At 35.2% G+C, this 13619-nt stretch overlaps 1 protein-coding gene across 2 annotated transcripts in view; it reads right to left on the bottom strand.

Moving 5' to 3' along the window:
* LOC110678439 overlaps positions 1-13619 on the bottom strand; it is a 273909-nt gene that overhangs the window by 131586 nt on the left and 128704 nt on the right. For both annotated transcript variants that reach the window (XM_021851329.1, XM_021851328.1), the window contains one exon: positions 6061-6301. In XM_021851329.1, the coding sequence (XP_021707021.1) occupies positions 6061-6276 (216 nt within the window). In that variant the 5' untranslated portion in view covers positions 6277-6301. The remainder of the gene's footprint in view (positions 1-6060; positions 6302-13619) is intronic.

The following is a 13619-nucleotide window of genomic DNA, read 5'->3' as shown; positions in this document are numbered from 1 at the left end:
ATAGAGTACAATCGTACCGGCCACACGATTTACGAATGCGAAAATGGCAACTTTGTCAAAGAAAACTCTCGGTTATTAACTGTGAAAATGCTCATAATAATAAGCTGAGAAGCAGGTTCTGTCTCAGTGAGGGCGTTTTGCCAAGAAGAAGATGAAGATTACCCACTTTGAGCCATTCTACCCCATGGTTTGTTATCGTGCATGTTCCCTGCTTTCTTTCGCTTATAAACCAGTATGAAGCTCACCGCAAAGCCATAACTCGATTTCCAGTTCATAATAAAACATAAACAAATCCCCAAATGGCATATCTCTTCTCCAAAGACTGCACCAAAGCAGCTGCTGTTTGATTAACCACACACCGATTCATCCCCATTTCCATGCCAGAACCGAGCCAAGCATCCCCTTCATACATACTGAAGTCTGAAATCGACACGAGAAACCCCTCTCCACTGGCGTTGCTGTTTTGCATTTTTGCCCTCCCCAAGGATCGAATGTCGAGCAGATCGAATCCTGAAATATGAACACAACTTTGGCACCTCAGGTGCCGGAGAAAAAAGGAAGAAAAGAAAAGCAGCAGAAGAGATAATAAAGAAACAATCCCCACACTCTCGGCAAACAACTTCGCATCCATCCATTTTCGCCAGGGAGTATCAATTTTTGATTGCTTTGCTAATAAAATATTCAGAGCAATCAAGCTGCGGAAACTCCCCACGTACGCCTACCCGAAACAGGAAACGGGAAGTGAAGTGCGCGATGTTGGCACGGGAAAGTGTATTTCACCCCATTCCCCCAGAAGGCGGAATCGCGCGCATATCGATGGTGATGGAAAGCAAAGTGTTGACGATCAACAACTGTCGACAAGATAAGCGAAGAAAAACGAAAGTTGTGTCACAAACATTTGACTCAATCACTGTCACTGTCACGAAGAATTGAGTGCTGGATGCTTTGTCAGTAAGTGCGTTCGTTTTCAGTCAACTCGATGAGCTGAGTCGGTGGAGATTAATGGTGGAAAAGTTTTGCTGCTGAACTCGATTGTGATTTCCTTTGAAATATGTAGGAAGCTACAATGATTCATCACAAATCGACTGAAGGAAAACCTAGGCAATTAAGTTAATACCACGAACTTTGAACTCAGAATGAGGAAGGTTTCTAATGTATTTTGGTATATAGATACTTGATGTCAGATAAAAAAATCATCTGATTCCATCAAAGAAGGAATCATATATAAGATATAATCTGTAAGGCATTTCTTCAATAATCCATCGGATCTTAAATCAACTTCTAGGTTCTAGAGCAAGCCATGAATAAATCCCGAGAGAATCCCAGATGATTCTAGTCTAGCGTTGGGCGATTTTAAATCAATGTTCTTAATATCGATTTTTTCGTTCAGATTAATCGAATTTTTGAATCGATGTTAAGCTCACTCAAAATCGAGTGAATCAATTTCCTTCGATTTTTCCTTTCGATTCAATAGAATGAAATTGATTAGAATTATTAATGAGTTGATCAACCATGAACCTAGCTTTGAACTGGCCTTGAAGTGTTCAAAATATTGCTTCTTTTTTCAAACTTTATAACATTGATGGAGTTTAATAATTGAACTTTGTCTTATTTGGAGAGCTTGTTTTTATAAATTTTCAAATGAGCTTGAAAATTCAATGGATTCAAGAACATCGATTCAAATGATTCGATTAAATCGGTGAATTGATTCTACATATCGAATTAGAATCGATTCAGTAACATCGATGTTCTGGAAAAAATTGCACAACGCTATTATAGTTTACTCATAGAAAATCAATACTGGAAAAAATAATTACCGAAAAACTAAACATTACATATATTTTGCAATTGGATTAGATGGACAAATTGATGTGAAATTCGCGGAAAAGTTACCCTTCTCAGAACTCAATAGATAAGGCACGTTGCCCCTATACCACCAGAGGACTCATGGACTCAGAAATGAATCCTTAATTCTATTTAAACTCAATAATCAAATATCGACCAGCCCGTCGTTGGCGAATAGTGTATGGTCTTTCAATACCTAATAAATAACACTGAAAAAACATGGCTAATTTCCTCAGCATTGGATCGACAAAAATTTCAAAACAATGTGTCAATAGAATCGTTATCTCAGAGCCTTTGAAGAGAATTCCAAAATGTTGGCGGAAAAATCTGATATCCATTCGAAATCAAAAGTTTGCGTTCACCTAAACTTACTTAAAACAGAGATATTGACAAAAATATAATTTTCGTGCGGCGCAGATGATTCCAAACTTTTGCACCATGCCAGCAACATACTAAGGGGTGAACCCAAACTTTTGCACGATGGCTCCAATGACTTTGACATTGATTTTGATTAGTTTTCAGAATTTTTTTGCTACAATTTCGTAAGCGCTTCAATGTATATAAAATTACGATTCTAAGAACACATAGTTTTAAAATTTCGGTGTGTTTTTTCTTCAGAAAATTTAACAACTTTAAGCGAAGTATGCACTTCAACAGAAAAGTAATCGCCTATCTCGATGCGTGGGAAATTTCTTGCAAGAAATGCTCAAGAAAAGCATTTTTCTTTGATCGCAGTACGCATTTGAAAAGAAATGTCAATTCAAATGGAGCTAACTGTACGAAATTTCTTGACCATTTCTTGGGCAGAAATTTTTACTTTTCTTGAGCGGAACAGCATACTTAGCTTTAAGTAAAAATTTAGTGTACCAAATTCAAAAAATGTTTTTGGAAAAATATTTACGAAGTTAACACAACTCATTGTCTTCCAAATACACCATAGAGAGTTTCAATTGGATGTGTAATCACAGAGATATAGATGATTCCAAACTTTTGCACGGGAGTGTAAGTATCTCACAAATAGAGAAGATGTACCTGTATTTGACACCCCGGATTTTTTTTATTTTTTTTATTTTGAATATCAAAAGCTTGTTCTTAAGACAAAGTTTTGATTTTCTATTAATAAGGGGATATAGACATTTTACATATTTATTACATTTGGCTTGAATGCCCTCAATGTGATTTTTGAAAGTTAAATTCTTATCTAGCATGAGCCCTAGATACTTAACTTCATCTGACCAATTTATTGGAACCCCTCTCATCGTGACAACATGTCTACTTGAAGAGCTTTTGGTTTATGTGGGAATATTATTAGTTGAGTTTTGGAAGCATTAGGAGAAATCTTCCATTTTTGCAAGTATGAAGAAAAAATATCCAAACTTTTTTGCAATCGACTACACTACCCATAAATGCATACCAGTCACACTAACAAAACAGCGCACCTAAGAAAAACGCGATAGAAGTCGTGAACACCTGCATGCTTTCTTTACTCTAATTATATTGAAAATGCGATGTTTTCGCACCCAAATTTGAACTCAAATGGTGCAATGAACTATTGATTACAGTATTACATACATTTTGTTTATTAATTTTCTCAAATATTTAGTTAATATACGGAAAAATGTACGCGTGACTGATATGCGTTTATTTGCTCTTGAATGTACGAGAATAAACGCATACAGTATCAGTGCTTACTATGATGCATCGGTCTTCACATGTGTATTATTGTTGTTTTGACAGTTTAGTGTCCGCATTCAAAGTCGCGAAAATGTTTGCTCTCGATTATTTGAAAAGTTATGGTACTTCTGATAGTTCCGAGGATGAGTGCAGGAATTTGGCCGATGGTGTCCCGTTGGACAATGACGCGGGCTCTTAAGACAAGTTCGCTGGCTTCGACGATAAGGACGGGAATGCTGGTGGCGACGGCATATTTCAGTTTCCACTGAAGACGTAGCATTGGGTAAGCTATTTAAAATCCTTGGAGGACACTATATATGTGACGGGGACTGATGAAATGGACTCAGACGGAAGTCAAAAAGCCGTTGATGAATTTGCCAAAAACGCAAGAGAACAACAAAATGAAAGCGACACACAACGCCAATAAGCGTCGATTATCGCATCAAGTAAAGCTTGTCACTTGTGGGTTTATAATGAACTACGAGCTTAAAATACCGAAACCCCGTATTCGTCTTAACACGTTGCTCTAGGCATTGGATTCACGAGAGCAAACCAGCTATATACGCCACTGCGTGGAACGAGGGGAACGAGTGGATGTTCAAAGACGGCGTCAGTACAAGTACGAGGAAGACGATCCAAGGAAATCCAATAGCTTTGTATTTCATCTGGCTGAATCAAACGATTCTTCCGTTTAAGTGTGTCGTAGATTTTTTCTGACCACTCGGGGTTACGGCAACAATTGTGGATAAGTATATATTCCTTTACTTGGCTTACTCAGCAACACAATTTGTCGCAAGTCCTTATCACACAAGTCGCGAGACTGACATGCGTTTATTAGTAACGTGAGACAGACCAAGTTCGATATTGTTTTTAACATTTCTAGAACAAACGTATTATTTTCTTATAATACAATCAAAGTACATTAAATTTAATGACGTTTCCCGTAATTAACTAAAAAATGACAAAAAGTCACGTGGGACTGTTATGCATTTATGGGCAGTACAGATGACACGCAGACTTTGTCCTTTGGCGGAGAGGCCTGTGTCATCCGCAAACAAAGATTTTTAACATCCCTGAGGTAACTCAGGTAAGTCAGATGTGAAAATATTGTATAATATTGGTCCCAAAATGCTGCCTTGGAGAACAACACCAGCTCTTACAGGAAGTCTTTCAGATCTGGAGTGCTGATAATTAACCTGAAGTGTACGATTTGACAGATAACTTTGAATTATTCTAACAATGTATATTGAAAAATGAAAGTTTTTTAATTTAACGATCAAACCTTCATGCCACTGTCGAATGCTTTTTCTGTGTCTAGAAGAGCAAGACCAGTAGAATAACCTTCAGATTTGTTGGAATGGATCAAATTTGTTACACGTAAAAGTTGATGAGTGGTCGAATGTCCATGGCGGAATCCGAACTGTTAATTGGCAAACATTGAATTTTCGTTGATGTGGGCCATCATTCTGTTCAAAATGACCTTTTCAAAAAGTTTACTGATGGAGGAAAGCAAACTGATTGGACGATAGCTAGAAGCTTCTGCAGGATTTTTGTCTGGTATCAAAATTGCCACAACCTTAGCAATTTTCCATTTGTCAGGAAAATATGCTAATTTAAAACATTTGTTGAATATATCAACTTAAAATGATAAGCTACTTTCTGGAAGTTTATTGATGAGCATGTAGAAAATTCCATCATCGCCAGGAGCTTTCATATTTTTGATTTTTTTAATAATAGTTCTCACTTTTTCCAAATCAGTCTCCCAGTTCGAAAACGTTCTCTTGATTTATAATATTTTGGAAGTCCTGAGTAACTTGATTTTCATTTGGACTAGTAAGCCCTAAATTAAAATTGTGCGCGCTTTCAAACTGCAAAGCAAGTTTTTGAGATTTTTCGCAATAAGTTAGTAATAATTTGTTTTCCTCTTTCAATGCCGGTATTGGCATATTTTGAGTTTTTTTTTTCAAAATTTTAGATAATTTCCAAAAGGGTGTTAATCGATGACATCGTTGAGAATCGCTGTGAACTTCTTCGAATCGCTTGAAAATTCCGAAAACTTTTAAAAAATATGTGGAAACTTATCTCAATTTATGCGTATCTGTCTCTTGATTTCCTGCTAATGTAATGCTTTAACAAGTCCTGATTCAGCTCATGGATCTAATGACAGGGTGTTGGTTGATTATTTAAATCGTCCTTTGAATAGGCTCATTTCTCTGGTAAATCTACTACATTTATAATTAACAAAAATATAGAGAAACTAGTGAATATGTTTGTAGACTCTAAGACATATATTCTGGGAAGTTTTGAATCAGAATATCTATGAATATCGTGAACTTGAAAATAATATTCCATCTCGTTTCTTCAAAACATCACAGCATGAAACCTCGCCCCACAAAGGCTGAAAAAGCTGAAAATCTACGAGAAAAAATAAATATACATAAGAAAATTGCTTCGCTCCGCAATCTTCCGTTGTTGTGTTTCCTGTCAGAGTAGCTCCCGCCTTTGACCCCTCCCCCTTTGGCAGCGCTCCCCCTTTCTTACCTTATTCGGATAGCCGTTGTAGCGGAGCAGCTTCTTGCAGCACTTGCCCCGGCTTTCGAAGTAGATCTCCGACGGTGGCCTCGGGGGAGTTCGGCGCCCTATCGCACAGCAGCCGACATTTGTGGGAGAGGCAGGTGGATGGTGCAGCAAGGCGGCCGGAAGCGGGGGATTCCCTTTGTCTATCGTCGCGATGGTGGCCATGGGTTTGAATTCCATTGTCTACGGTGCTGCGATGCTCCCCCTGAAATAGCACGAGAAGGGGAAAGAATGGTTTATATTGCGGGATAATGCGACTTCGATAGGAGACGATTGCTGTCAAATCCCGAGGGAGATCGTGGGGAATGCCGATAGTGGAATGTGGTATGAGGAGAATTTCGAATATTTGTCGACTGATTGAAATAATCCTTTGTACTGCCTTTCATAATAACTCAACGTGGATGTAGCTTATATTGCATTTATCATTCAGCCCGATAAACGATGCTACATTAGAACAGAACATAAAATCAACCGACTTTTCTCTTCAATCTGACCTTATTTCTCCTGCCTTACAATCAAGTCTCCTACTTCACGGTGAGAAAAATCATATGAAAACCTAAAATTTGCAGTGCAGCATGAACTTCGACTGTACTTGGTTGTGCAAGTTTGTATTCCCGGAAACGGCCAAATCAACTTTGATCCTCATCTCACTCGTTCAACGTTCATCTGACTGACACAGTTCCCTTTTCATGCATAGCTCAACATAGTTCCACATATCAGCATCAATGTGATGTTTCGCATTGCTGTTTGCCCCCCTTTTTTACGCTTCCCATTTTCGGTCAGCTAATCTGAAATGTTCTACCCCGGAAACTGGTGCAAAACATCAGCAGAGCAACGAAGACGAAAAGGAAGGCCACATAAAAGAGCAACATTGCCAAAACAGCAATTCGCAATGAACGTACATACTAACCTACATACACACTAGGGTGTCCCAAAAATGCTTATGTTTTAGCAAATTTCCGTGATACCCATTAGTTCTACATTTTTTTGCGAATCCCTAACATTCCAATCTACATGCTTGTTTTAAATAATCAAAATTGGGTATCGAACTTAACTCTAGTATAATGTGAAAAAATGTTAATTTCGTAACAAAAAATCTTGCTGTCGACATTTTTTCTTCTCCTTTCTGGCGTTATGTTTCAACTAGAACAGAGCCTGCTTCTCAGATTGGTGTTCTTAAGAGCACTTCCACATTAATTAACTGAGAGCTTTCTAATCCAATTGATCATTTTTGCATTCGTATATCGTGAACGCACGAAGATACCCAAGGAAATCAAGAAAATTTTCATTCCGAAAATTTTGGAAATTTTGGAACACTCTAATGCCTACTTTCGTTTATGGCTAGACAAGGCTTGATGTATGGTACTCTAGGGCCTTCAGCAGAAGAAAGGGGGGCCATGCTCTCTCTTTCATCTGCCAGTAGGTTGCGGAAAATGTACAAACGACGTACTTCCACCATGTGTGCATCGTCAAGAAAAATTTGCATATAAATAAGTTATCCAGTCCGCACAGCATGACTGCAACCCGGTCGATCAGTACTGTACGGACGGATCAAGAAAGTGCCTGTCGTCCGTGGGATTGGTCTTTCTGGAGGGAAGCTGCGGGAGCTCAAGAAGAGAAAGTCATTCCAGTCAGTGCCTTTCTTTTCGAGCACGTTCCTCATGTGGGAGATGCGGAAGTTGTTGGGATCGAAATTTTCCGTTTTCTTGATTTGCTTCTACTGCAGTGGTATGTGGACGTAGGCAGATAAAGGTTTCAACAAGGGGTTGAAAGGTTCACGAAGGATACCCCGATTTTCGGGGAAGTATTAGGTAAAGTGTAAACAGAGCAGAACAGAAACAGAGCAGAATTATTTTTCGAGTATATTTTTTTAATGGCTCATGTGTTATTTTGCTTTACGGAGTCGATTTTATTTTGAATTCTTTATGTGTAATGTGTTAGTAATTTGGATATATTCAGCCCTGTCGTCGTAAAATTTGAGCTTCTTAGTCGTCTCTTTTTGAGGGGGGGGGGGGGGGGTTTAAGGCGTTGATATAACAGAGAGCGTTTCTAACCCCAGGCGTTAATGATGTCTTTTCATAAGTAATATCGCAAATATTTCAATACACAGAAATCAGAAATATCGCAAATACTTTAATATATGTACATCCCAAACAAATGAAAACCAATATGAATGTGGTCTGTAAATTTAGCATAACTTGTACGACTTCTTTGCATGTGTCAATGTTATATAGAAGCTAAAATTCAGAAGAAGTTATTAAGTTTATTATTCTATTTAATTTAGTAGAAATCATAGAATTATTCCCCAGGTAAGAGGTTCAATGAAAACGCTTTGTGAACTGCACTAAGGACAGAACAAGCACCGTCTCGGGACTTCACTGTCTATTACACACTTAAATCAGAATGCCGATCTCAGCTGTCTCAGCTGGTGATGAATTTTTCAAATCACTTCGTCAACATGCAATATGTTTCAGAAATACATTTGAAAAATATAAATTCATGAAAAGTTTCTCAGATATAAACATTTTTTAACATATTTTCATCAAGTTTTCAAACCACCACAACAAAAAAGCCCCACGTAGCCCCACTTTTCTTTCTTCGGGACAATGAAACTTATGTTCTTGACTAGTCGTATACAAAAAATTAGCTGCCGCCATCTGCCGCTTCATGAGTTATCCTGGATTTTGTAGAACACTATTTTTAGACTGTTTTTATCAAAAACATAATTAAATCTGAAAATTTTGCTAGTAAATGGTGTAAATTTACTTTGTTATAGTTAAGCATCTAATACTTGATGACAAAATATTTTTAACATTTTTTTTTTGTATGAAAAAATGGTCAAAATCGATTTTTTGACTGTTGTTACTAAATTGTCATATATCGTAATCCACGTCAATGATAGAGTGTAAGTGTCTTCCGAAGAAATGTCAAAAATGCCTCAGTGAACAACTTTGCAGAAGAAAGTTTTTTGCTATGACGCTCTTATCAAAAGATAAAACTGATCTAGATCAGTTTTCACTTATCTAGATCAAATATGAATTTGTCAAAATATAGTACAAGTTTTTCCAAAACACTTTGTCGAAGACACCAAACCTCTAGGGTGCATAACTAGAGTACTAGAGGTTTTGGCCGTCGAAAACAGCGATCTGCCCAATTGTGTGACGTTTGATGTCAGCGGCATGCCCGGATAAAAAATGCATTAAAAAACAATATAACGTATTGTAACAGTACCATTCAGGAGATTGGAAATACAATACAGTATATTGTAAAATGACAATAAAATTACAGTACAATATATTGTTTTGAACAGTTCACTATATGGTATTTGAAGTTTTTCCAATATTAAGTTAAGTATCGTAACAATACAAATATTGACATTTTCTCATATATAAATTCTGAAAATACAATACGATGTATTGTTAATGTATTGTTTTGAATGCCAATTTGTGTATTGTTGTACAATACACAAACAATTCAATGAACTGCATTTAAATTGCTGGTGAAATGTATAGAGTTTGTATTTAGCATAGATTGTCCTCCAACTTACCGGATATTCATGCCAACAGTAGCAAAAGAATGTTAACCCTATAGAAGTAAAGATATTTATCATGGTTGCATTCGTCCTTTGAAAAATCATAGCTACCGTCAAGTGTCTTCTACAAAACTATTTATTTTTACAATTTACACATATTTCACCCAACATTTTTTGCTTTCTGAACTTGTTTTGTTTATATCTTTCAGTCAAGTTGCATAGAAAAAAGCAACAGTTGTTTTTCACGAAAATAGGAATTTGACCAAAATTGTAAGGTATAAAAGCAATAAAAAAAAACAATACAGTGTTCTGTTACAATATATTGAACTGTTTTTGAGTTGTATGTTCAAGCAAGTATAATGTTGCTTCGACATTTAATTACAATACGCTATATTGTATCCAATGCGTTATATTGTACATTAATGGTTTAACCCATTCACTGAATAGTCCTTTTTATCCGGGCACACAAACAAACTTGATTTTTTGCTGACATATCAGTTAAAATTCAGTTGCTGGCCGCTCAGCTGTGCGGATCTCGGTTGAAGAATGTAAATTAGTCAAGCTCAACTGAGTGTGTATGTTAACGTTCTAAATAAGAACATGCTCATTTCCCTTTCGGTTCGCATTCAGTTTAAAATAATTTGGCACTATCGAGAGTGATTTTAAATATAAATTTAAATGTTCATATAAGAAAATATAAAATTGTTTAGATTCATCCCACAGAAAATAAAAAGCCTGTACGATCTTTTTTCTTATGGCGTATCGTTTCTACAAGGACAAGGATAGAACCAAGTTTTTATCTTTTAATTACAAAGGAACAATTGTGAAATGCTATTTATTGAAAAAAAAAAATCAATGTAATCGACGCTTTATAACTTTTTACATTTATAAGGTTTAATCACCGCATGACTTTCGTTACTCCCTTTCACTCTGAGTATAGATATTGTATTCACCGAAAAAAGCCAATGAATTTTAATAATAATTTATAACTTTTTGGCCTTTCAAAAGGTTGCTACCTGACCGGTGTTAACTGATATTATTGTCGCTGCTTTAATTTGTTAAACATAAGCTTTAATTTGTTAAACATAAGCTAATTGTATGAAAAATTTTAACAACACTTGGCGTTTTACTAAATGAAAAATTAAATATGGTTAAAGTGATAGTGCGATGATTCGCATTTCTAAACATTTTTCAAATTCAAATATCATTACGTTGATCACTGAAGTTTTCATGACTTCATCATTTACAAGCATGAGTGACTGGTTTTTTTTTCTCAACGGGGTTTTTGCATTCTTTTGAAATTTGACTCATTTAAATCTAATCCTCCACCTGCAGCATATTTTTCCACAAAAAAATTGTTTAAATTTCGATATTTTTGTTTGGATTTCGATATCGTTTTACCATTTTACAAGTTCTCGAAAATATTTTCTATTTTTAGAATATGTGTCTATTTTAAACATTGATCTTCTTGTTCCGGAGTTGTTTTGAAATTGCTCTGATTGACGCGTAACCATAATCCACGTAGATATCTCTAATTATTCCTGTGTTCGTTTGTAACGCAAATTAAATACTTATGTGGTAACACTAAACGCGGTAGGAATTTTCACAAGAAAGGCGAAGTCAATGATTAATTTTTTTACTGGTATGGATTGTGTAAAAATCGTTGTAGTCGACGATAGTTTGACTTAGGTCACAATGGACCAATGCACGAGTTCCCTCGTTGACGTTTTAGCGGTGTCATGCTATTTACATTTACATTCCTCTCATGTATCAAGCATTAAGTTGTTTTACCTGCAGAAGTGAACTGACCGAAATTGCTTGAAACCTACCAAGTAAATTCTCAAAAGCGGTTTAAATTGAAAAACCACTGTTTTATGATGGAATATAAAATACTTCAACATAGTTATTTAGTTTTAGGGTATAATAAATAGCAGAATATCCCATGTTCATTAATTGCATTGTGAGCATACAAAATGTCAAAAAAAAACTATTCAAGGTCAAAATACTAAGCTAGTTGGTTGAAATTGATGTGCCCTGTGAGACCCGATTATTCTATTGCCATGAAGCTTTTGCTGATATAATGAAGAAATTGTAGGCTTCGTGGCTGTGCGTTTAGTGTTACAAAGCATGTAGCCGCATCGAGCCAGGAAGTGTGGGTTCGATTTCCACTTCAGTCCTGAAAAGTTTTCGTCGGAAATGTATTTCGGCCGTTGTCTAGTGTGGTGTTTCCTTCAAAGGACAAATCGTCCACTAGAAGCCGTGTCAAAGTCTTAAAGAAATATACTAAGTATGCCTGCCAAAAAGTGTCAATTCTGGAGAAACTTGGCTGGAAAAATGATCGAAAATGACATAAATGTCATCATAAATGTTCTAGAGGTTATAACTTTCATTCTCTTATACTCAAAAACGGATTTGATGTTTTCATCCGACTCACTTCAACCGGAACGAGCTCAGCATTGACGGATTTCACGCCAACTCGACACGCGATTGGCAGCACCCCTTCAGAATTCAATGAAACTTTCTGGATGTCAAAAATATGTGAAACTTAGATACTTTGCATATTTTGTATTTTCAAAATCTTTCTAGACTAACATTTGGAAAGGGTCATTTTTTTTACTTTTTTGTAAACCCGTATTACTCGAAAACGGTAAGACATACAAAAAAGTTTTGTATGGGGGACTGTCGTGAAATTTTCTGAAGTTTTAGAAAAAAATTTGGAAAAAAAAGGAAACATTTTCTACACTGAAAAAACATATGATTCAAAACTTTAAAGTCGGTTTAAAAAAAACGGCCATTTCAGATTTTGATCATTCTTGAGAAAAAAGTTTCGTAAATAAATTTACTAAAAGTCGCCCATACATTGCAAATTAGGCATATTTTAGGGAAAAAAGTTTTTCTAACATCGAATTTTTTAAGTCCGAAATGTTTTTTTTTTATTTTATTTTTATTTAGCTTTAAATAGTCTAGTATGATCATATTTTCAAGTGATAAATGAGTTTTAATCACAAAATAGATTTTATTTGTTTTATTGGGAGTAGTTAAAAGAAATAAAACGGAATTATACAGAGTTTTTTTTTTTTATTTTTTAAATACAATTGATCTCGCACCAAACCGCTTATGAGAAAATCAACTCCGTCTAACAATCCGATGGGTTTTTTTAATGGTTGGAAAGATATCACAAAAATATTTCATTTCTAATTTGGTAAAATCCAATCTCAACAGGTGTCTGGAAAGAATCAATATTATGCTTATGGAAAAATAGTCGTGGTTTGTTTTTATTATGCATTATTATTTTTATTATTGCTATATATCTTAAAACTTAGTATCTGTACATGAATATTTACATTATTTTTGGGATTTACTGAATACATTGAATATTTTTGGTTCATCCTCTGAATTGAAATCTAACTCCGAAACTGTTGATTTTAGAGAAAAATGTTCTATGAAGAAGTTGTAGTGAACCGTTTGGAATATAAGAGAAAAATATACACTGAAAAAATATTTTATTTATTTTCATTAAAAAAAATCAAAAATAAAACTTAAATTTTAAATTACACAAAAACCCAATTTTTCTATTTTTTTCAAATTTTCACCATAGAATCTTGATAGTCACAAGATGTTTGGGACAAAGTTTCATGATGGAGAAATTTTTAATAAAAAAGTTTTTCTAGGAACAACTTTTGGTCGATTTTAAAAATATTGATTTATTGTCAAAATAAATGCGTTCTGATGATACAGTAAGCATCTTGAAATGATTCTAAGACATAATCTCTATGTGAATAATTTCTCTAGAAGTAGCCATTTTCGAATTATATCAAGTTTAATGCAAAGAATATTGTTTGAATATTAAAATAGGCCATTTTCATAAGTTATTCGTGTTTCTTCATTAATAATAATACGTTTTCAAGAGTAAAGACCATATTTCTTTCCACATACTTATTTTCATTAATGGAGAATCGGGAAAAGCTAATGAAAATGGCCTATTTTAATA

Source organism: Aedes aegypti, chromosome 3 (assembly GCF_002204515.2).
Source record: "Aedes aegypti strain LVP_AGWG chromosome 3, AaegL5.0 Primary Assembly, whole genome shotgun sequence".
NCBI lineage: Eukaryota > Metazoa > Arthropoda > Insecta > Diptera > Culicidae > Aedes > Aedes aegypti.
This window is presented reverse-complemented; position numbering and strand designations above follow the sequence as displayed.